Source organism: Chelonoidis abingdonii, chromosome 2 (genome assembly GCF_003597395.2).
Source record: "Chelonoidis abingdonii isolate Lonesome George chromosome 2, CheloAbing_2.0, whole genome shotgun sequence".
NCBI classification, from domain to species: domain Eukaryota; kingdom Metazoa; phylum Chordata; order Testudines; family Testudinidae; genus Chelonoidis; species Chelonoidis abingdonii.
Window position 1 is genome coordinate 18270163 of NC_133770.1, and position 24877 is coordinate 18295039.

A 24877-nucleotide genomic window follows, 5' to 3' on the forward strand; every position below is an offset into this window, starting at 1 on the left:
CCCTTGATTTCTAGATGGTTCTGATGCTTTGGTTGAGTGACAAAAATGTATGCAAATTCCTTTTGCCTTGTGCACAAAAAAGTTTTGGCTTTTATTCTCCTGGGGGAAAACAGATCTCATGAGTTCAGGCAATGTGTTGAAGCCTAGATGTGAACACAGCTGTCTTCTGCCAAGGTGGTCTTAGGTTTGGCCCAGCACTGGCAGCCACACATTTAACAGAGGAACTCTGAGAGATTAACTAATAGTCTATTAGCAAGTGTGATCTAATATTTAGAAGAAAAAATTGGTATAGCAAATGTGCCATTAAAGAAATACTTAAGATCTGCAACAGATTTGATGTGGCTTGTCCAGATATCAGTTGAGATGCTTCACTATTTTCCCAACATGTTTTAATGCCTCTGATGTTCTTCGTGTACAGTCATTTAGAAATATTTTCTGTGTTCTGTTATAGTATAGCCAAGTTGGAAGTACTTTCTGAACAATGTGTAATTTGCCACCTTAAAAAGTTTGCTGTAAAAAAGTTTGCTGTAATAGCAACAGTAGCAGTGGGAGGATATTAGGTTTGTAGTTAGTTGCACACTTCCTTTCTAGGAAGAGCATTTTAAATCATGCGCTCTATAAGACTCTTAAATTTTTTTTTTCTTTTTTTTAGTTGTTGCAATATCACTCCCATTTCATCCAAGAAATCTACAGTTGAACTTGCTTAAATCCTGAACAGAATTATCACTGTCCCTCTCTATGCTGTCTTCCAAGCAATAGATTTTTATGGCATCTTCTTAATTGCCATGTCATCAAATAAGTTCCAGTGGTCTTTTTTTTTTTTTTTTTTTTTTAAAAAAACCCCCACATCTCAGTGTTCCTTTTGCATATTGAACATGCAGCTAGTAACTCATCTGGACAGAGAACAGACCTTGCTTGACTTTTCTGAACTTCATTTTGGTATTTGCTGCAGTTGCTCTGGTTGTAATGGCAGATTCAAGCTTTTTTTTCTTTTTCTTTTTTTAAATTAACTCTTTATTAATGTTTTTTTTTTTTTAAGGACTTCTTCTCCATGGCATTCTTTTTTTTGCTTATGTTATTAAATATAATCTGAATGAACCCCCAGGTCACACTTTCTGTCAACAGGATTTTATGACAAATGCCCAGATTATCACCATAAACAGAGAAGCAAGCTGTTCTCTTATTTTACAAGGGAAAGCAGGGTTTTCTTCTATCCATTATTAAAATAACCCCAAGCAGTTAATTCTGCATCCTGCAAGATGAATGTTTATTACAGATGTCATGGACTCCAGGACTTTATTTAAAAAAAAAAAATTGACATGGGGACTGGATAGTTCAAAGGATTGGTACAGGGAATCTTTCACTTCTGGTTCATTGGCTGAATTCCAGTGTAGGTCTGTGGTGCCAAAAAACTGTTACCATTTGATAGAAGCTTGGTCTGCATGAAATGAGTGCCTGATCACATTTAGTTAAGTTCCTAGTAGATGTGGTCTGCACCACAAAAATGATTGCAGTTAAGTGCTAATTGGCACCTTGGTTTGCAGTTGCTGCAGATTGAATGGACACAGGCTGAGTTTCTTTCTGACCCTTATGGAGCATGTCTTCAGTCAGGGATTAGACACCTTGTAGAGGTGCTTGCTGTGCCACTGCCTGGGCTGTGTTAGATACACAGGATTTAAGTTTCCAGCATCCTGTTTGTCAAATTCTAAAGCACTGAAACAATTTCATTAATTCTCAGAGTTGCAGGACAGTAAGTGAATGTACATGTGATTTTTAAATGTCCTGTATTTAGTGTCTTAACACAATCCATTGGAGTGCATAGGACCATACTAGTGGGCTTTCAATAGGGCCCTGAAAACCTATGGCAGTACAAGACAATCAGGTAGAGGTGGGCACCCTCTGAAGTAAGACACTTAAAGAAAAGAGAAGTCTGGGATATTGTACCTCTCTCTGTTATAGAGTTTGATGGCCAGGTACCTTTGAAATCATGAAGTGGCACAAAACTCAACCGTAACTATACTTGGAGGGCTGGGTCTGAAAAGGTCAATTGGTTAATGAAATATGTAACTTGTTGTTATGATTTCCCAAAAACAAATAAAGCTTTAGGTTTGTCATGGTATGACACCAAGAATAAAACTCCTTATCTGGATTATCTCCAGTAACTTCACTGATGATGCAGTATAGAATACATGTGCTTTTATTTATGCAGCTATATTGCTTTCGCATGAGGGTAATAAAACTTTAAAAACACACTAAGCAGAAGTGGCTACCAATAAGCATGTACATGGAGCACCAACATGCCGTTTTAATGTCTGTTTTTCTCTTTTTAATCACATACTTGTTTTAAAACCCTGAAATGTAGTTTGAAGCTGGTATTTTTAACAATTTTTGTCAAGCATAAAGTGAAATGTAAAGAAACCAATTCAATAAAACTGACTTGCCTCCAAGTAAGACAGAGTTGCAGGCCTCCTGTGCGAACCAGGGGGTGGGGTATTTTGTATATTTTGACAGCTTCTGAACAGTTCTTGTTGGGAAATTGACTTTTGCATGTCAAGGAAGAGTTTATTGTCTTTGTCTTGTAGAATGTGGTTCTTTCAGGAGGATCCACAATGTTCAGGGATTTTGGACGTCGAGTACAGAGAGACTTGAAAAGAGTAGTGGATGCAAGATTGAAACTTAGCGAAGAACTCAGTGGTGGTCGGATAAAGGTGAACAAGAATTTCAAATATATCAGTTACATTAGCGAGTGAAATGAATGTGGATGCTTTAAAGCAACTATTGCGTTAATTAATAGGAGATTTCATTTCTGCATAAGGACCTGGGGAGCATGGGACATATGAGGGTAACCAGATGTAGAGTTCAGCTGCGTCTGCACCATATTAATAAAATTACGTTGTATGTACCATTAAAACAGGTGGTTAACCATACACCTGGTGGTGCAGTGGTAACCTATTGTATTGCTTTATAGGAGACTTAGGTTAGCAAGCATCATCAAGGGCCCCTTCTGTCAATGACAATGGAAACTAGATGCAGAGTGATAATAGAACTTAATCTCTAGTGGGGAAGGGTGTGTCCATTGCAATGCTCTTCAATGTATGGTATAACTCAGGGCGTGGAACTTCATTAACAAGTCCTGAGGAGGGGCTGAGACCTGCTTTCCTGAAGGAAGGTGTGGATTGTGTGCTTTGCAGTGTGGGTGGAGGAACATGGGAGCTTCCAGCCCTGGATAAAGATGTGTGCCTCTCTCATTCAGAGAAGAGACCCTTGCCAGCAAAATAAAATCATATGACTGACTACATTTGAACCATTTTACTTTCTAACCCAAACCGGTTGAAGTTCAAGTGATAACACACCATATGCAGCGCTATGCAGTTTGGTTTGGAGGTTCCATGCTTGCTTCAACAGTATGTCTTTATGAAAATCCTTCTGAATTGTCCTTTCTGTGCCATTTTTCTGCCATTGGACATGCTTGAAATGCATACCCAGTTTAATATGCTTTCACTTTGGTGAAATGGTAGATGCTATACTGAAACTTAACTTATTGGGCCAAATCTTAGAATCTTTACCCAGTTTTTAATTGAGAAAAACCCTCATTGAACCGAGGAGTTTTATCTGATTAGGGACTTCAGAATTTGACTGACTTTTGAACTATCCTGTATTTGACATTTATAACATGGGATCATCTGGATTCCATAAATTAGGGCTTAAGAATTGCAGAGACTCTTGGGATTCAAGGCCGAATCCTATCTTATTAATCATAAGAGAAACAAATACAAGACAATTGGGCACAATTTATACTGGCTTCACAAGACCCTTCCCCAGACTGATTTCCACTCATTAACTTTCATTTGATTCCTCGAAGAGTTCCTAGCTTGCTCTGTTCTTAAGGGAATAGCACCCTTTTCAGGCACTGTGATCCAGAAAAAAGACAGTTACATAGATGAGCCTTTACTCGTGTACAGTTTAATTGACAGGTTTCTGCAGTTTTATGTTTTTGATTTATTTTTGTTTTTTCTTAGCCAGAGTTTTTCCAAGTATGTCACACCAAGAAGGACTATGAAGAATATGGCCCTAGTATTTGTCATCATAATCCTGTCTTTGGAGTCATGTCATCACACTTGTCTAATGGAAGTCATAGGTCAGATATCTTGCTGGTGAAGAAACTCTTCTGAAATGGAAGAAGGCAGCAGTTACTGTAAAAACTGAAGCAAGATGTGGACGTTGATCTCTTGGAGCTTTTGGATCTCATAGTACACTACATATGGCCCAGAACCATTTCAGTGAAAGCCAATTATGTGCCAACTGCCTTTAAAGCCTATCTCTCTTTCCTTCCTAAATGTGAGCTTCTAGGTAACAGGCAAGTCTCCATTTAGGAGAATGTGCATAACAGTACTGAAATCAGTCTAGGTGATTATAACATTGTCTTACTGCCTCTGGAAAGGAAAAAGGATTTAAGCCTTTCCCACTTAGGCCGTGATCCTGCAATCCAACCTCAATAGATGGATCGCTGTGCCTGTGTGGAGTCCTATTGACTTCAGTGGGACTCTGCATAGGTATAAGTGTCCACCTGCACAGATTACATTGCGGGATTGGGGCCTTTCTTTGTACATAAATGTTCTAAACTTGGAATACAAATGTAAGTTTCACATTATTTTCAATTTTATGATGTTGGGAGGGTGAAATGACCAGTTCTAAGCACAAAGAGCTATCCGTGGCATGGAGTGATGTTACAAGTTTCCAATTGTGAGGCATGTATTGGATTTGTACTGGTGTGTCTTGGTGCCAAAACAAAAAAAAATCTTTTTTTGTTTTGCCACATGTGTGCTAGAAAATGGTATTTTGTTTGAGTGACATGAACTTTAAGCAGTTTACTGGATTGTCTGAGATTTATTACAGCCTATATATTACTTTTTGTTATGTTTGAATTTTTTGAAGCTATTTTATAGACAATTAAATTTTGTTTTGGTGTTGTGAGTGATGTATGAAATGCTGCCTTGCACCAGTGAAATAAAAGCTGTTAATGTCTTTACAAATACTGTTGTAGTTTGACTTATAAATTCCTTTACCTCTGTTTTATGTTTGCCAAAGATATGTTTATAATTCCCAGGACAGCTTTCCATATGTTTATCAAAGTATATGATGCACCTATTCCAAACTGTAGGTGTAGGTACATAATTATTTAAATCACTTACATTAAATCAGATATAGAATGATGATAAAGTATCGACCTAGAATCTCAAAGAACTTGGCAAAAAACTCCCATTCCACCCAGTTCAGGTCACCTCCTTAAGCAAAAGCCTGAGTAAATGGAAAGCCTGGGAACCAGCGCTTGAATGTCAATGAATTAGAACTGTCAAAAAATCAGAGGAAATTAATCCTGAAATTAACCCATTGAGAATGCCCTGCTTCCAGCTCCCACATGTGAATTCTAAAGGTTATTAGTAAAGTCTCTTCAGCTGGTCTCTACTGAGGTGGAAGGTGAGGATAGAGGTAGATACTTAGTCTTAGTTAGGTGCTCCAATACGAAGGTGATGTGGCAGATTAGTGAGCCTAAACATAAAACATGGGATTTCATGGAACAAAACCAGTGTTGACAGTTAAAGTAGAGAGACCATTAATTAGACATCAGCTGTGTGGTGTTTTTACAAGTCATTTTTAAATGAAACAAATGCACTGTAAGAGTTCAGCCTGGATTAAACTGGATATTTTTGCCTTTCAACAGGTTGTAAACTCCCACAAAATGCTAGTTATTTTGGAACCTCATACCCAAGGGCAATGACCAACTCCAGTTGGTATTGAGACAAAGCTACATGGTACTCAAGCTGAAGAGTAAAATAATTAGGAAATATATCTGGCCATTTGAGCACGTTTATTTTGTGTGTGTGAACTTTGTGCTTATGAAAAGAAACAATTAGTTCACCATCCTGGAGACGGAAGGTTCCTAACCACAAAAAGAAGACCAAGAACAGTCATGATGCAAACTCACAAACATTGCTCCTGTGAAATGTGTTTCAGGCTGAACTGTAGAAGAATCTCCTTTAGGAATGACAAATTGGTTCTGTTTCTGGTTCTGTTTCCGTTCTTCGTGTATCTGAGACTAGCGGACACAAGTTGCAGTGTGGGCTAGCGGATAGAGCTCTGGTTTGGGACTTGAGCCTTGCATTCTATCCCTCCCTGTGCCGCTCGCCTGCTGAGTAACCTCAGGCAAGTCATTTCACCTCTCTGGGCCCCCATTGCCGGTAATGATATTGACCTCCTTTGTAAAGCACTTTGAGCCATACTGATGTGTAGTAGTTTACAAGAGCTAGGTATTAGTGTTTAAACCAACCTGAATTGCTGTCAGAAGTTAGAGCTGTGTAGAGCAGACTGAGAGACAGAGATTGGTGAGAGAGATTGTGTCTCTCTCTCACCAACAGACATTGGTCCAATAAATGATATTGCCTCACCCACCTTTCTAATATCCTAGGATTGACATGGCTACCACACAGCATACTTCACAGGTCTAACAGGTGCAGATTTTGATGGTGGTTTATAATGTGGTCTTTTGACTATTAGGAATTGAGACCACCAGCCCATTCCACTGAGTCACCAAAGGAGTTATCAGCTACTGGTTTTTAGTTAGGCCAGCTCAGGCTGGGTTTGAGCCAGCACCCTGAAGGCAGAAGGCAACATCTCCCATTACCAATCCCCTGAGCCTTCTCCTTTTCCAGTTGTAAGTGTTTAATAGCACTGAAGGTTTTTTTATAAACCTAACAAATAGTGTGCATATGTTCACTGTGGTACTTGCAATTAAATACAATTAGTGAAGACTTGATGTGACCCGAAGTACTAATCTGTCTGTACATAATTCATTCTTTATGATAGCTGTGTCCTCTCTCATTTTGAAAAAAATATGGTTGTGTCAAACATGCAGCTGAGATGGATCATGTGTCAAGGTTCTTTAAACCTGCTAGTGATATCAAGCAGGAATAGATCACCTCCTGCCTAATTGAAGAGCATTACATAATGTTAAAATTATGTGCAGCGGTGGTGAAATTATTACAGTAAATGGAGGCTCTGAGGTAAAATTGTGTGGTACAGTTATAGCTAGTTATGTCACTCTTGAATGGCCAGATTTTTGTAATAGCATTTTTAAACAGGGAAAGGGAAATGGTAAGGAGAAAAACTGCCACCTGTGGTATTTGCGTGATTTTAAAAGGTTTAGTTTCCATACAGAATGCTTGTGACATTTGAGAGGTTTAGACTCTAACACAATCCTTGTAGATTGACAATTTGTTGGTTCTGTGGTCTGTTTTAGTCAATGTTTCAACTCTGACAATTCTTCCAAGGGTTCAGGGCAGGGGTAGGCAAACTTCTGGCCCAAGGGCCACATCTGCGTGGGGAAATTGTATGCAGGGCCATGAATGTAGAGCTGGGGCAGAGAGTTGGGGTGTGGGAGGGAGTGCAGGGTGTGGGAGGGAGTGCAGGGTGTGGGAGGGGGTGCAGTGTGCAGGAAGGGGCTCTGGGCCAGGGTTGTGTGGAGGAGAGGTGCAGGGTGTATGAGAGAGCTCAGGGCAGGGGGTTGAGATGCAGGAGGGGGCTCAGGGCAAGAGGTTGGGGTGCGGGAGGTGTGGCAGGGAGCTCAAGGCAGGGGGTTGGGGTGCAGTAGGGGGTACAGGAAGGTTGTGGCAGGGGGCTAAGGGCAGGGTGTTTGGGTGCAAGAGGGGTGCAGCAAGCTGTTGTGGTGAAGGGTGCAGAATAGGTTCTGGGTGCGGGCTCTGGCCTGGCACTGCTTACCTGGAGCAGCTCCAGGGTGGCAACAGCACACAGTGGGGCTAAGACAGGCTCCCTGTCTGCCCTGGCCCCGCCCCACCCTGCCCCACTCTGCTCCTGGCCCCAGGGGGAGGGGGAATAGAGGGCTCCACGCTGCCCTTGCCTGTGGGTACCTCTCTTGAAGCTCCCATTAGCTGGATCAGGCCTGTGTACCATAGTTTGCCCACCCCTGGTTCAGAGCCTAATCCAAAGACAATGGAAAGACTCTCATTGTAAGGATCTGGTGGTTAGCATGTGAGTCTGTAGGGCTCTGGGTGACTGGTGCTTCCACACCACCAGCTGATAGCTCTGGCAGACCTGTAATCAATGTTCTGTAAACCCTGGGAGATTGGACACCAAAGGAAGTGCTGCCCACAGAAGACCCAATTAGCAACACTCCCTGTGACCTTCAGTTGGTCCATGTGCACTATTTAAGCATGGAGGGAATTCCAGGAAACTCTGTGCAACAAGCCAGATCCCTGACCTGCTGCTGAGACAAACGCTGCCTTGTTCCTGCACCCACTTCTGATTCCCAGTCCCTGCATCCTTGTCTGGTTACTGGGTTCTGTTTCTTTGCTTTTATAGCTTTGGTCCTGCATTGGACACAGATCTGCTCCTACCTTCCCTGACTCCAGTTATCCTGGTTCTGACTTTCGGCTCTTGATTCCTGGCTCTAAGTCTAGTTTGACTCTTGGCTTGGTCATTTGGCCTCTGACTCTGTTCTGACCCCCTGTTCCTTTTCTGGTGCCTGACTCCAGCTCCGACTGTTAGGCCTGACTGCCCATGCCTCGGTTCCTGCCACTCGTTGGCTTTGAATCAGGCCTGTGATGGTCTTGAGCATATCCCTGTTGTTTTGTGTGTTTCACTCTGCCTCCAACATGCTGTGTGGCTGTGGGTAAGTCTCTGCACCTCTGTATGCCTCCATTTCCCCTTCCACCCTTTTGTCTGGAACAACAGAGTGTGGGGCTTAATTAGTAGAAATGGATATGTATGGGGTGCTTTGCCTACAAAGAACATCAGGGAGCTGCAGAGGTGGGAGGGAGACAACTAGAGTGAAGCTGGAGTGACAGACTCCAGCAGGGAACCTCGAGGTATCAAGTGGGATTGAGAGAGACAAAGGAAAGTGCTGGGAGTGAGTAGGCACCAGCAGGGAACTCTGACTCTAGGCAGGGAAAGCCTGGGAGACCCTCAGTGGACTTGAGTACTTTATTTTGGGAATGATTTATTTATTTTAATCTAGCCCCAAGAAGGCGCATTACTGAACAAAATAAGTCATCCTGATGGTTTCTTTAAAGAGGGGAAACTGAAGCTGGGGGCCATTTGTGGGGCCATCCTATGGTCATGCGGGGGCATTAACCCTGTTACATCTCGTCTATTTATAGATGGTAAGATCTTTAGGCACAGGGACTGTCTTACTATGTACTTATATGGTTCCCAGCACAACGGGTCTCTGATTTTGGTTGGGGCTTCTGCCGTAGCCCAATAATAGTAGGGTAATGTGTCATGGAGCAGGCACTAGTGTAGTGAGGCTTGTGGGAGGAGACAAGGTAATATAGAAACGTTCAGATCACTGCACCACATGTGGAAAGTGTGACTTTGCAAAGACAAGTGAGTTATGTTGCTTCTACTTCAAAACGATTCCAGGAAATGCTTTCAGTTCATGCCTCAAAACCTACAGTCGCCTTGTCTACACTTACAGCAGCGCTTTGGGTATGTGTAGCTACACATGACAGGGAAAGGCTCTGGCAGCTCCCTAATGAGAGAACCTTTGCCCGCTGCTGGAGCCTTTTACTGTGGCAGGAAAAAGCACCAGCACTGCTGTTTTTGCCACAGATCCCTAGGAAGCCCCCTCAAGGGCTGAACTCATAACCCTGGGGTTAGCAGGCCCATGCTCAAACCACTGAGCTATCCCTCCTCCTCTTTATACCTGCATTTCCTGGGTGTGCAGTGTCTGTACTGCACACACTGCTGTAAGTGTATATGTACTTGGTGGCTTGTTTTGGTTTTCACAGCTTTATTCTAGCTCAGTGCAAGTCCAATATTTTTGGGTGACAATTTACTATAGTTTGTCAGCGGTTTAAAAATGACTCATATAAAATGCAGCTTATTCTCTTACAGGTAAAGCATGTGTTGAGACAGAAGATTTGACAAACTGCAGGAAATGCCAGATCCTCCAGTAGCAGCCATGATATATATTATGTTGCATTCCGGACATAACTAATACCATTCAGTAGGAAGTGAGTTTTACTAACCTGCACTGATTTATGGCACGTTATTGTGTGAGAGGAGAAAACTCCACCATCCACCAGTACATAGATGGCATTTTAAAAGGGCAGTTATGTCTTACAGCATTCTTCCAGTCAGATGAATGTCTTCTGATTGAGTCTAAGAACATATATACGTTGCCTTCAGTTATTGTAAAAGTAAAACAGAAGATAAATCAAAACGTGTGGCCTCTCATACAAACAAAACTGAGCAGAATTGCAGGGAGGGTATGATTTGTGCCATGCTCAAATGGTATTGTAAGTTTTATCATTGCACTAAGTATAGAAGCACAAGCTGGATTTTTTGTGTTGTATGGGGTACAGGGTTAATGATCTAATTAGTATTCTTAAACAATAAAATGGAAAATCTCCCATATATTGCAAAGGGTAAAGGAAATTTTCTTTTCAACTGATCTTTTTCCACACTCAGGACAAATTCAAGTGGTAAAAATGTTAAATATGATCAGTGACATTTAACCCTTCTGTCTGTGTAAACGGGAGGAAAGAAGGAACTAATTTGGACCCTAAAAGCAATGTTTCAACATCACACTGCTTTGTTGCGAGTGATGACTTATTGGTGGGACAGCCTCTCGGCGTTGCAGTGTTGAGCTGTCTCGGAGACCATGTTGTGCTTCTCTGCAACAACATTTAATAAAAAAGTGACTCTTCAGCCATGAAAACGATACTTTGATAGACAAACGGATAGTGCAATTTTTAAAGCTGGAAGGTGAGAGTCAACCTTGGTATAATCCTTAATGTCTGCTTTGGTGTGTCATTGGTTCCCCACTGCCTTAGGGGACAACAACAAAATGGCAGCTACTTTTATAAGGGGAGAAAAGTCTGCACAAGTGTGAACGGGTGGTTGGTTTTTATATGATTCCACCCCGCCCCCCCGCAGACCCATATGGTAGCCTAATCTCAATTTCCATGGTGATTTATAGTTTTGTGTAGGAGATTGAGACTTTGTGTCTGGGTTATAATTCACACCTATGCTGAGGACCAGCATGAGGCCTGTGCAGTGCAGCCCAACTGATAGGGCTTCAGTGGAACCGAAGTGGTGCATAATAGACTTTGTTGTCTTTCTGCACAGGAGTGAATTTCACCCTGGGTGAATAGTGTGCTGTAACCTTGTATGAAAGGTTGCCCCAAAAGATACTGGACTGCACCCAAATCTCACTCTCTGTAGTACATGCTGTGCTCTTTTATTTACAAAAATGGCATAAGCTTTGTCAGCCTCACTTTACTGAGCTAAAGGTGGGAGGATGTTGACAATAGCATGGAGAATATAAATTACAGATATGGCTGCACTCTAATCCACAGGGGCCTCAGGGTAAATGCTCGGTTGCAGTTTTATTTCACTTTGGTGTGGGTCAGCATTTACTGCAGTCAAATTAATATAACTTCTGTTCAAACATGAGTCAGCCTTGTGACATTTATTCCTGCCCCTCTGCTTGATGTGATTGACTGGTGGCTGTTTGGCACGTTTTGCTCTGCAGTTAATATTCTGTACATCCCAGGACCTAGGGAACCCAACTGTCGACGTGACAAAGATAAAGATTGGCACTATGGATTTTGATATTTCTATACTATATTTTCCATTGCTTATTAACCATGCATCATGTTTAAGATCCTACTTTGCTGGCTTGGCTGTCACTTTTATGTGGCTGACTTAGAGAATGTTTTAGTTCATTTGTTCATTTAGTTCTACGGTATGTCTTTAATGTATTAAAGGATTATGGCCAGGAAATAATTATGGCCCTGTGGAATAAAGGCTTCAAATGATTTTGCCGCAGTCTATAATTGTACTGCATGAGCCCTGATGGCAAGGATTAATAGAGGATTACAAACTGTTTTCTTGTACCATGCAGTTCATAGCTATGTCATTTACAGTTCAGTGGCTTTAAGGAGTTAGTGACCTCTCCCTGGAAATTTTATTAAAGGACAATTCCTAAGTGGAATTTCTCCCATATCATATTTTGCTTACGTCTGTCCATCACTTCAGATTTATCACCCTATGAGTAGTCTCAGAAGCTAAGATCAGCTGAGGTTCCTGAGCCAAAAATCCATAGGTGTAAATAGATGGAGACTGAAAGCAGAGTGGCCATAGTCTGATTGTGTGTGAGTAGAAAGTTGGCAATCCTAACATCCTTGCCCCACTCCAACCCCTCCCCTTCTCTGAGGCCCCGCCCCCACTCACTCCATTCCCCCCTCTTTCTGTCGCTCGCTTTCCCCACACTCACCCATTTTCACCAGGCTGTCTCAGGGTTGGGGTGCAGGAGGAGGTCACGGGTGCAGACTCTGGGCAGCATTTACCTCAAGTACCTCCGTGAAGCAGTGGCATGTCCCCACTCCGGCTCCTATGCAGAAGTGGCTCTGCGCACAGCCCCATCTGCAGGCACTACCCCTGCAGCTCCCGTTGGCTGTGGTTGCCTGCCAATGGGAGCTGCAGAGCTGGTGTTTGGGGTGGGGCCAGCGTGCAGAGCCCCCTGGTTGCCCCTACGCATAGGAGTCAAAGTGGGGACATGCCGCTGCTTCCAGGAGCCATGCAGAGCCATGGCAGGAAGGGAGCCTGTCTTAGCTCCGCTGCGCCGTGGACTGGATTTTAATGTCATCAAAAAACTGGACACCTGGCAACCCTAACCGTAGTGCAGGGCCCTTGATTTTCAAACTTGATCCTCTCCTTGGTCTGCTAGAGCTGGACATGGTGTAAGGCTCATCCATTCACTCATACTTCTTCCTTAGTGGTGTAGGGGTGGAGCTGCATGGGTGGGTGATGGTTTGTCTGTTAAATATTGCACAAGCACTAGGAGTGTGTTAGAGCCTCACTTATAAATCAGAAAATGATTTACTATGAGAGAAGGCTTTAAATGTAGGGATTTTGAAAGGGAGAACTGCGGCGATTTTGTTATATTGCAGATACATGAATAGTAATACCAGTCACGTTAGATAAGAATACAATAGTCTAAGTATCATCTTTTGAATAGCTAGGCTCCCTTGAATCACAGGTTCAGATCCCACTAGGGCTGACTTATCTGTCATCCTTCTAAATTACATTAGGTAGAAAACTACATGTCCCTTATTTTGTTTGTCTTTTAGATCAGTGGTTCTCAAAGCCAGTCTGCCGCTTGTTCAGGGAAAGACCCTGGCGGGTCAGGCTGCTTTGTTTACCTGCTGCATCCGCAGATTCGGCCAATTGCAGCTCCCAGTGGCCGCGGTTTGCCGCTCCAGGCCAATTGGGGCTGTGGGAAGTGGTGCGGTTTGGGGGATGTGCTGGTTGCCTTTCCTACAGCCCCCATTGGCCTGGAGCAGCGAACCACAGCCAGTGGGAGCTGCGATCAGCTGAACCAGCAGTTGCGGCAGGCAAATAAACCGGCCTGGCCCGCCAGGGGCTTTCCCTGAACAAGCGGTGGACCGGCTTTGAGAACCACTGTTTTAGATGACACTTTTTTGCGTAGAATTACTCTAAAATGACTGTAAAAATGGCACCTTTTCACTCCCCAGATCTGTTCCCTCTGCATATGCAGTGGCAGTGTTGTCAACACTTGACTCCTGTGATATTTGATGTGTTTCTTAAACTCCCAGCTCTTGGAGTCATGTTAGTTAATATGTGAGAATATCAGCTTTTTCAGAAAAAGAAAAGCAAGTTTCTAGCTATCATGAGTGCAGAGAAAATGTGAACCTTAAAGACTGAGATACCAGTGGTAAATAAAAGATTGAAGATTTATTGTTTTAAAATTTCATGATTTTTAAGACATTCGAATTATTCTGACTCAAGAAATTTGAGAGCATGGGGTTACCAATGCTGCATAGCTGCTATCTTCACTGACCTAAATCATCCTTTTACTGTTCTGTACACCTGTTAGCCCTGCAGTGCTGACAGTTAAGAGAATATGAGATGATCTTTTTAACTATTTATAGATATATTTTTTGCATCAGTAACATAATTGTTTACTAAGTTCTAATCAGTTATATTTATGTAAGCTTACCTGAGGGGTCTAGGGTTACACAGGTGTAACTAAAGGTCTAATTTGGCTTGCAGAATCTTTTCTGCTGATGGTGTGTGAGAAAGAAAGGGGAACCAGTTTGACTCTCAGATCACAGGGTGAGGTTGTACGGCTGGTAGACAGAAAAAAGAGCTCTTTTTTCTGTAAAGTGAGCGCACTTGATTTGGGAATCTTTGATACACACAAAACATGGAACCGTGCAGTGCTTTTCTGTCATAGTTAGAACTGACTTTTTTTTCATCTGTTCTGCATGAACAGGAAAGGTCCAATGTCTTTTCTTCCCCTCAGGAGTGGTTTACCGTGCCATCAAAATCCCTTCTTTCGAGTCTATTGTGTGTAGTATGCTTACACTACTCTAAGATCTTCCCAATTTAAAAATGTCACATGCTTTGTTTGCATAGGCAGTTTCAGAAGAAAAAAATGCAACCACCACCATCCAGCAAGGCATAATCCTTCAAAACTGTGGAATCCCAACTAATATGGAAAGTTAATGAATATGTAAAGCTGAATTAAAATCTGTTGCTAGATGCAGTTGCCATGGTTGTTTGGAAGCTGCATGACAATGAAAGGTAAATTGTGACACTAGCCCAAGAAGAGTGCGGCTACGTATGCTGTGGGGTGTTTTGTTTGTTTGTTTTTTTCAGAACAACTAAGCCTAGATCATTCTCTTTCAAATTCTATATTGGGATTGGATAATACAGAAAGGCTAAATGCACAAAGTAAAACGTAAGCAATCAAACACCCAAGGGAATAAAATTTGTACTACTTAAGGCATAGACACCCAGCTGTGGGAATTTCTTACTTATAGCTACTACTTCTTTAAAAACAACAATCCTGCTTTTCTTTCTTTGAGGACAGATGTAATCAGACATTGCACCCATATTATCATTAGTTATACAGTGTAAAAAAAAAACCCCAAAAGATTATGCTAAACAAATTATAGCAAAGCCAAATCAGCTTTATCCCAAGGGGAAGCCTGCATGTTAAAATCATTATTGGTACCATAGGTTTTTATATCAGGAACGCAAGAACCTTATTAAAAAAATCGCATTAAAGTAGGATCAGCCAGTCTTAAACACATTAGGCTTCTAGCCATGAGCAAATTTATGCCACAAGCCCAAAAACTTTGGTGCAATGTTCCTGATTTCTTAAAAATCTTTTAACGGTGTCTATTATTAAAGCTACTTTTTCCTCCTGGGTGTATGCAGAGACAAACAGCTCATGAATAAATACATTTCAGAGGTGCAGGCTGTAGTATTTATTGATTTATGAGCCGTTGTCTTCTCAGAAGGCAAAAAACCCCACATTTTATTTTTAAAGCAAGCACATTAAACTTTTACGCTCAAATAAAAAATTATAGGGAAGCAGGTCTGCCCTTAGGATCTTCTCTACACCTGCTCCAGCCATCACTTGAAACCATAGGTCAGATCCAAAATGCTGCTGAAGTCAATGAGAGTCTTTTCCATGCCTTCAAGAGGTTTTTGATTAGGTCCTCTGAGATGGAGTTCAACAGATGTTCATTTTTTGAATGCAATCTGGCCAGGGAGCTTCTCCCATACAGGAGAATGGGAGCATAATGCACATGAACTGTGGGCTCATAACATTCCATTTTGAATTGAAATATTTCAGTTGTCAGCCAGTGTTTCACTTTCAATCCTTGGCTGAAAAGTTGAAATTTTTCACTGAGAACTTCAATGAAAAATATCATTTGGAGCAATTTTTTCTGTAGAATGCCCCCCAAACCAACCTTTTTTCAAATCAGCTGTACTTAATTAAGCCATGCACACCTGGCACACTCCCAAACACTAACTGTCACCCAACACCACTTCTCTACAGTCCCTGTCTTATCCAGACTAAACACTCCTAGGAAGGGCAGACCTGCACTTGGAACACATCACTAGACACTTGTGGCCAATCATATACAGTCAGGCAGCAACCACTTCATGTAGGTGTGCAACAGGGACACGTAAACACCAGGATCTCAAGCTCCTACTGAGCAATGCAAGATCAGTGCTTAGGAGGACCCTTATTCAGAACTTTAGCACAAAAGAAACCCGCCCCCCCAAACCTGGCCGATGTGGTGGGAGCTGCAGGCTTGGTGCTAGCTCATCTCAGACAGCCAGGTTACTCACTGCATCTCAGACCTAGACCCCTAAAAACTCAAATGCAAGAACGGACACTTGGAGGCAAATTCATTTGAGCACTTTCAACTACTCTGAATCCAGAGACAAGTCCAACATGTGCATCCTGCTCACTTATGGAACTGCAGAAAGCAAAGGGTTCTGGAGGGGAGAACATTGTGATACTCTCTGGCATGGTGGTGAAGTTACTAAAATGCATTGTCCTGGAACCTTCAGCATCCAGATTGACAATGTTTCTGATGCAATGACCCAAAACTTCATCTTCACTATACTCACCCTAGGTTTCTCCTGGTTAGTCTCTGGACATAGGAGTGCAGCTGAGCTCACTCTGAACCAGTTTTTCAGCTTATATATAAATATAGGGAATGCAAGAAACACATCCCTATAAGACATGCCAAACCCATGAAAAAAACACAGAAATTGGGCTTGTTTTTGGCTTAATTGGCTTGTGAGTTGCTTGTTGGCTAGTTTTTGCTTGTAGCCCGTTGCTTGTGTAAGCAGCGTCAGGATGAACTCTATCCTGACATCTGGTGGTGAATTATGGCGAGTGTGGAAAAGAACTTAGGGGACTGATCTTGTTTGCATAGGCACACCCACTCCGCCTAGCATGAGCCCACGGCAGCCCAAAATGGTCACTTTCACAGCTGTGGGATCCCCAATTTCTCGGTTATTGGAGTAGGAGGAATAAAGTGCTGTTACCCTGATTATGTGAATGAAGGACTATGAGACTGTTTTATGACAGAGGGTCTCACCATCAACTAAGTATCACTCGCTAGACAAGAGACATGGGTTCCAAAACCCAGTGAATTGAGAAAGGTTAGGGATAGGTGTGTTTACCTGATGGTATGGGCCTCTTTTGAGGGCCTGGAAAACAATTGCACCTTTTTCCCTCTCTCCACTGTTGAATAGCAGAGCTAATTTTGATTCCATTAGAACTCCAGCTAGAGGCTGCTGAGCTGAATTTGCTTTGGGCTAATGGTGCATCACTACTGGAGCTCCTCTACTACAAGCTGAAATCACTAAAAGAGCTAAACTTACTGAGCTGAGATCACTGAGTGTGGTGTTAACTAGTGGGGGAGCCTGAAGATATATCGCTAAGCAGCTGGCAGAATTGAGCAGTTTGCAAAATGGTTGGAGCGGTGAGTGGAGCACAGCGGAGCTGAGCAGTTTGCTGGGACAGCTGGAGTGGTTCATGGGACGGCTGGTGGAATGGAGCAGCTGGCGGAGCGGAGCAGCTTTTGGGACGGTTGGAGCGGCCCATGGAACAGTAGGTGGAGCAGAGCGGAGCAGTTGGCGGAGATGGCTGGAGTGGCTCACAGGATGGCTGGAGGAGCGGAGCAGCTGGTGGAGCAGAGCTGTTCATGGTGAAGGCTGCAGCATAACTCCACAGAGACGCAGGGCAGTCAGCCTTGGCCCACGTAAGGTGCCCCTTAACAACCCGTGTGCTCCCCCCCAATTCCACCCAGGCTGGGGGGTAAAATTCTGCAGATAAACTTTTGAACTCTGGGGCAGCACTGAACAGGGACAGAGACTTTTGGGTTGTTGGACTTTGGGGTGATTTGGACTTAAGACCCTGAGGGGAAAAGGACATTGCCAAACTCACTTGGAGGTAGGTCTTTTGCTCATGGTTTGTGTTATGAATCCTGTTTGTGGTGTTTTCCCCAACATAATGCCACATTGTTTCCCTCCTTTATTAAAAGGATTTTGCTACACTCAGTCTCCATGCTTGCAAGAGGGGAAGTATTGCCTCCTAGAGGCGCTTGGGGGTGGTGGTATGTAATTGTCCCAGGTCACTGGGTGAGGGCTCAAGCCCGTTTTGCATTGCATTATTGAAATGAAATCCCTGGATACTGAACCTGGCCCTTGTTGCTGCCAACTCAGAGGGGCAGAAGGGTTACACTTGTTTGGCTTGTAGCTTGTTGCTTCTTTTTTTTGATCGGTTCCCGGTAAGCAGGGACAAGGTGGGGGCAAGCAGGAGCTAGGGGAGAGAGAGTCAGGGGTGCACAGTGGACCCACCACAGTCCCAGACTGCACGCCGAGGGAATCTATTCACACACAGTGTTGGAGTTCTTAGGGATTGGCTTGTTTTGGCCTTGTTTTGAAATGGGATTAGCTTGATTTTTGGCTTATTGTGAAAGTCAGGGTGCTTATTTACCATGTGACAGTTGGCAACTGTGGTCCCTTTGCTGGACTTCCCTTCTTCTGTGGGATGAGATCAGAATCCTTCTGGTCTTCAGGCACAAAGCAACAATAATGGATTACTCCTGGGATCTCCTACATACAGTCAAATTCCAAAACTTCCTTGCAAGTCCTTCTAGTCCACCAAACGGCCATGGAATAGAAGGTCTAGCAAATCAATATGATTGCTCATTTGCCACTCCCAATCTTTGGCATTAAAGCATCAACTCCCTCCCTATCAGCCTCCCAGATCTCCTTTGTTTTCAGACCTGTAACAGCATAAGTAGGAATGAAAAAAAAACTTGAGGCTCAGTGCAGGAAATCATGGATAAACAGGCTCCAGCACAAGGAATTTTTTCCAGCTGGTCCTGGCCATGAAAGAAGCATAGAAAGCCACCTCTCTTCCATCATAGCAGCTGAGAAGTCACACCCTGCTGACTTATTCCACAAGTCATCTTGTTAAGTCAGAATACTTCCGCTCATCTCCAGAATCCAACACCATCACTTCACAGAGCTGTTTGCCGAATGTCAGATGGCCACACCTAGGCCCTTCCTTCTGTGAGTTTTGCCCAGTCACACAACAGGAAGCCCTAGAAGTTCTTCATTTGTGTTTCATAATTCCACTTTTGAGGCCACTTTGCTTCCTATCTATACAGAACTATCAACATTTATCTTCTCTTTAGCAAACAACATTGCAGTCACCCCCCCTCACTGTGATCTTAACCAATACTATAGGCATAGATTAAGCTGAGTTGTTTATTATTTGTACTGTGGTAACATCTAAGAGCCCTAGACATGGCTCAGGGCCACATTGTTCTAGGCACTGTACAAGCTCATGACAAAGATGGTCCCTGCCTCAGAGAGTCAATACTTGGATCAGAGATCTCAAAGGAAAACCACTTCCTGCAGGCATCTGGATTTTAATGATGGAGATGGTTGATACTCCACCATGTGAGACCCTCTGGAATGAAGGGCCACAGCATGGTACTATGGATCATTGTACTACCAGAGGTGTAGTCTTGTGGGTGGTATGTACAAGCAAGTTCCTGATTATTTTTTGTTAAAGATCCCCCCACAACACAATTTATCAAACTAGCTTCCAGGACACATTCCATTTTGAGTAAGTACTATTTTGCCTAAATGTCTCCTTATAGTTTTAAACTGGATAAAATATTGTTTACATCCTATTCTAAGCTGTTGTGTTGTACAATCACCCTGTCATCCTAATGATGGATGTACTTCAGCAGAAGATGAAATATGGGGCCTATTCCTGCAACCAAATCAAAGTCCAAATTCCCCAAATCAGTTTTGTAACTTGCTCTGAGATCCTTTGAGATGCACATCTTTAGCCTAACTTGTCCAAAACGACAGCAAGAGCTACCGGAAAAAAAGGCTGTGGAGGAAGAGGAGGAGCTCAACTCTCTCTCTTACACGTGCACATGCACACGCACACACATGAAAGGGACAAAACATTCCAGTAACCTTCGAGGGAGGAAGGAGAAATTCAAAGTACTGGTTGGAACCTTCCTTATGTTGTTTCTTGTTTATGAGGAGCTCAGATATTGCAGAAGAGAGTGCCTGATAAGGACCTAGATGGATGGGGCTGGAAGGTGCCATATATCTGCCACCTCTTTATCTCGATTGCTCATCTGTTGTTCTCACATTAATGTTAACGAGAGTTACTGAGACCTCAAAGCCATTATGGCACCAGTGAGAGAGATGCAGATGTGTCTTTGCTGTGACAAAGCATTTTCAACAACTGATCAGCTGCTTTTCATGTCTTTAATTGATGTATGCCCTAGGCCAGACAGCACCTGCCCTTGAATTTTAATACCCAACTTAAGATTCTCTTCCATGTCTATGAAAAATGTGATGCACTCTTATGCTGAAGATCACAGAAGAAATGTTGTTTTTGTTCTCATTTGACCTAGGCTGATTTGTTGTGCAATCCTCTAGCTTGTGTGTATAAGGCTTTGGTAAAAGTAGGTAAGGTATTTCTCTCATTTACTGTAAATGAATATACAGACCAATACAAGGTTCATTACCTAACGTTTTTAAAATTTATATGTGGTTCATTTCTAGAAATAGCCCATATTCAGATAGGCACTCACGAATGAAAAAATTGTGTGATTGCATCCATTTACTCTTGTCGCCTATGCCTTACATACGCCTAAGTTACTTTCCAGCATCTCTGGTTTCAGCCATCTTTGTTTCTCACAAGGTCATTATCTATCTAGTCTACATATCTTCACACAGTGCGGCATCAGAATGGTTACTGACATAGTTGCTCTCTTCTCAGCTAGAGATGGACGTCCCCTTAAGAACTTCTGTTGATGAATCTTGAGGCACATCGCAAGTTTTTCTCCATCATGGGAAGGTCAGTCAGTGTGATCAGGTGTCCTGCTTTAATTGCGAATTTGGTGAAACCAAATGAAAAGAAAATGTAGCATGCAGAGAATGTGTGCACATGCTATATTCACCTACTGATGTTTGTGCAAGATAGTGCCTGTTTAGGCAACATCTTGAAAATTTCATATTGTTTAAAAAGCTGTAACCTAGCAGGAAATATGATCACCTCCAAATAGGTACAATAAACTATGCAAACTTAAACTAATGATACTTAGCATTTATATAGGGTTTTCATCCTCAGATCACAAAGCATTTTACCAAGGTGAGTAAATATTGTTTCTCCATCTGTAAAAGGGGGATAACTGAGACATTGGAAGGCTGTAACTTTCCCCAAGTCACATCAATGATTGAGGCTGGGACATACAATATTGGTATGCTGAAGTCCTCTAACAAAAGCAAAGTAGTATCTGTGGCACTGTAGAGACTAACCACATTTATTGAGCATAAGTACAGCAACTTCATTGATATATATATATATATATATATATACACACACATACATACACACAGAGAACATGAGAGAGAGAGATATCTATTTCATGTTCTCTGTGTATATATCTATCTATATATCTATCTATCTATATATATATGAGAACATGAAAGAATGGGTGTTACCATACACACTATAAGGAGAGTGATCAGTTAAGGTGAGCTATTATGAGCAGGAGAGAAAAAGAACTGTTTGTAGTGGTAATGAAAATGGCCCATTTCCAGCAATTGACAAGAAGATGTGAGGAACTGGGGGCAGGGGGAGGGAGGGAATAAGCATGGGGAAATAATTTTCCTCTGTCCCCTGCCTGCTTCCCCTCTTTACAGAGATACCTGGATATTAACATTTTCCTTCTATGGATGTGATGTTGCTCTGACATATTGCTCATACAATGGAGTTCTAATTAAATTGTTTGCAAATGTGTGATTTACTGAAGTACCCTAATGTTGTCTTAATAAAACTGGCTTCCCTGAGGGGTCAGTGTTTTAATATAAAGGGTATTTCAGCTGAATTGATCTGAAGCACCAGCCACATCCATGGGTGGTTAGGTTCATCACAAAGAAATTTTCTTCATGCATAACCCAGAAAAGGTGGGCAGCACTGCTTTCTGAGTGAATGAAAAGACACGAGTAGTCCAAATGGTGCTGTGACACTTCGTTAGAACAGTGAGTAACCTTGTTTACCCCTCTGCCTCAGCTAGAGAGAGATTTGCTACTGCTGCTATATTGTGCATCAGCTCCCAGCCCAACAAACTTCTCAGGGCTCTGTAAGTCCCTTGCCTTGGAGATAACTCTTGGTGTCCCCAATTCTCGAACCACCCCAAAGAGCGTTCCTCTGCAGTATCCAGCCCCTTTCCCTGGACTCTTGCAGAAATTACCAAGTTAGCTGTCTCCAAAGAGACAGAATACACACCAGTCTGTTGGCTCAGCTGAGGATGCACATCTGACTCTGACAGGACTGAGATGAATTTTATTATAAAACAAGAATAAGTTTATTAATTACAAAAAACAGAGATTTCAGTGTTTTAATCAAGTGTCCTTGTGTATTCCCCATTCCTGGGATGCTCCAGACTGGTGAAGCCTGACGAGCAGAGCATTAGCTAGCAGTAGCCATTGGAGCACACACATGCATGTCCCTCCCCTCAGCGAATGTAGAGTGTTCCAGCGTGAAGATGTAAAAAGGGCGTGGCAATCCAGTCACCTCACTTCCTTCTAACTGCGACCAGCTGAATGATTTGTGTGGAGCTCCAGCATCCTCCCGGTTTCATGATTAGTTAGCTGGCTTACATCTTAGTTGTTAAGCAGGCTGCAGATAGTTTAGTATTACAGTTAGTTATAATAGTATAGTTGGTACTTAATGGAGCCAAAAGAAGAAACCTAGTTTCAAAAGATGTGCATCTTGAAGGGGGTTTTCTGGTGTCTGATACATGTGCTAGGTGGCTGTCATGTTTAGGTGCAGGACACTCACCTTCCAAGTGTTCAGTTTGCACTACATTTACATTGAGAGCAAAGAAAGAGACAGAGTAGACTATAAGCAATTCTGTTAGCAGTGGTGTTGGCAAACACAGCTGGAACTGGCAGAGAACAGAGTCCCAAGACGATGCATAGACCATCATCAGCTCCGGATAGTTCCACCAAGAAAAAAAAATAGTCTTCCTCCAACTCTGAGAGGTCCAGTGACACAGTCCAGAGAAAGAACTTCTCAGGTGTCGGCCTCTGTGTCTAGAGTCAATTAGTTCCTTTTATCATCCATTTATCATAGTCTTTATATGAACATATTAGAGCTGAGAGCAATCAGATTGGCCTTACAGTCATTTTTACCTGAGGTCCAACACACCCAGATAATGTGATATTAGAGAGACAAGGTGTGTAAGGTAATATCTTGTATTGGACCAACTTCTGTTGAGCAGAGAGAAAAGCTTTTGAGCTTACGCAGAGCTCTTTGTCAGGTCTGCGTAAGCTCAAAAGCTTGTCTCTCTCACCAACTGAAGCTGCTTCAATAAAAGATATTATCTCCCCCCATCTTATCCCTCAAATAAACAAGCAAAGAAAGGACAAGGCCAGTGTAATTTTAATAGTGCCGGCATGGCCCAGACAGCAGTGGTATCAGGACTTAATTTACCGGCTACAAAGCCTAATGGAGCCCTTACCTCTGGTACGAGACTTGTTGGCCCAGCAATATGGGATGATCTACCACCCAGATCTTCAGTGATTCCATCTAACAATGGGGAGTGAGGGATGTAGCACCCTGGGACTGTTAGAAAAGACTTGCTCATCAGAGATGCACAATGTATTGTTGCCTTCTAGGAAAGAGTCCATAAGGTAATGCTACAGTCATAAATGGAAAGGATTTTTAATGTGGATTTCTATGTATGGGATAGAGTCACATATGGCACCAATTAGTTATATTATAAAATGTATGTGGTACTTAAAAAAAAAAAAAAAAAGCAGATCGCTCTCACTGATGGTAAAGGTAAAGCCCTGAGCCATATCTGTGTATCATGTACCTATGGAGGCAAAATTAATTTTTACTAATAAGGGAGTTAAAAGGTTCTTTAAAGGGAATAACAATTTACACCCCCCAATAAGATGCATTATGCCATTTTGGGATTGAAACATTAGTACTCTCTCAATTGATGAGATCTCCTTCTGAGTCTTTGGGAAGCTGTAATTTATTTCATTTGTCCATTAAGACTATGTTTTGATAGTCATTATGTCTGCAAGACCTCTCAGTGAATTGCATGCATCGATGGCTGATCTGTCATTCACTCTTTTTCTCATAAAGACCGGGTAGTTCTTTGTGCACACCCACGTCTTTTACCAAAAGGGGTCTCATCAGATTTCCATGTAAACCAATCCATACATTGCTGGTTTTCTTTCCAATACACCATATTCATGCTGTGGAGACTGGGTTGCATACTCTGGATGTTATAAGGGCTTTAGCCTTTTATTTAAACAGGACCAAATTGTTTATTGCTTATGAAAGAAAGAACAAGGGAAAACCTATTTCTATACAAACACTTTCTAGCTGCATTAGATTATGTATTAAAGTAACATGAATTGAAGTGGTTGTCCTTTCGCTACAGAGTTAGGAAACATTCTACTTGATTAAAGACAGTCTATGGTCTTTTCTAGGCAAATTCCTCTAATAAAAGTCTGCAGAGTGGCAATGTGGAGTTTAGTCCACACCTTTACTTAACACTATGCCGTAGATTTGGAATCTAGATCTGATGTAAGATTTGGCAAAGCAGTTCTTATTTAATTCAAACTCTGTGTTCCCACCTGGTGTGGTCTGCCTATTAATCTATTTTATGAGTGGGAATATGCAGAGGACATTTGAAAGGAGGAATGAAGGTTATTTATCTGTAAATGAGGTTCTTTGAGCTGGACTTTGCATTGTCACACTTCCCGCCTGCCTTTCCACACTATCTTGGAGTGCTACTTATCAAAGGGCTTGGGGTCATGGGGGAAGGAACTGAGATGGCTGGAGGGCCATGCCCTTTTCAAAATCTCACTCTGGAATGTTCTCTGAGGGGAGGCACAAGGGAGGCATGAGAGCCCACCAACAGCTACCGCTAGCTGAAGCTCTACCATTCAGGCT

General features: G+C 42.4%; 1 protein-coding gene across 1 annotated transcript in view; it reads left to right on the forward strand.

The window, feature by feature from the left end:
* Window positions 1–5033, forward strand: part of LOC116817569 (actin-related protein 3B) — a 34038-nt gene extending 29005 nt beyond the window's left edge. The window contains 3 exon segments of the mRNA XM_075062189.1: window positions 2583–2706; window positions 3319–3404; window positions 4020–5033. Coding sequence (XP_074918290.1) covers window positions 2583–2706; window positions 3319–3404; window positions 4020–4172 — 363 coding nt within the window. The 3' untranslated portion in view covers window positions 4173–5033.
* Window positions 5034–24877: the final 19844 nt, after the last annotated feature.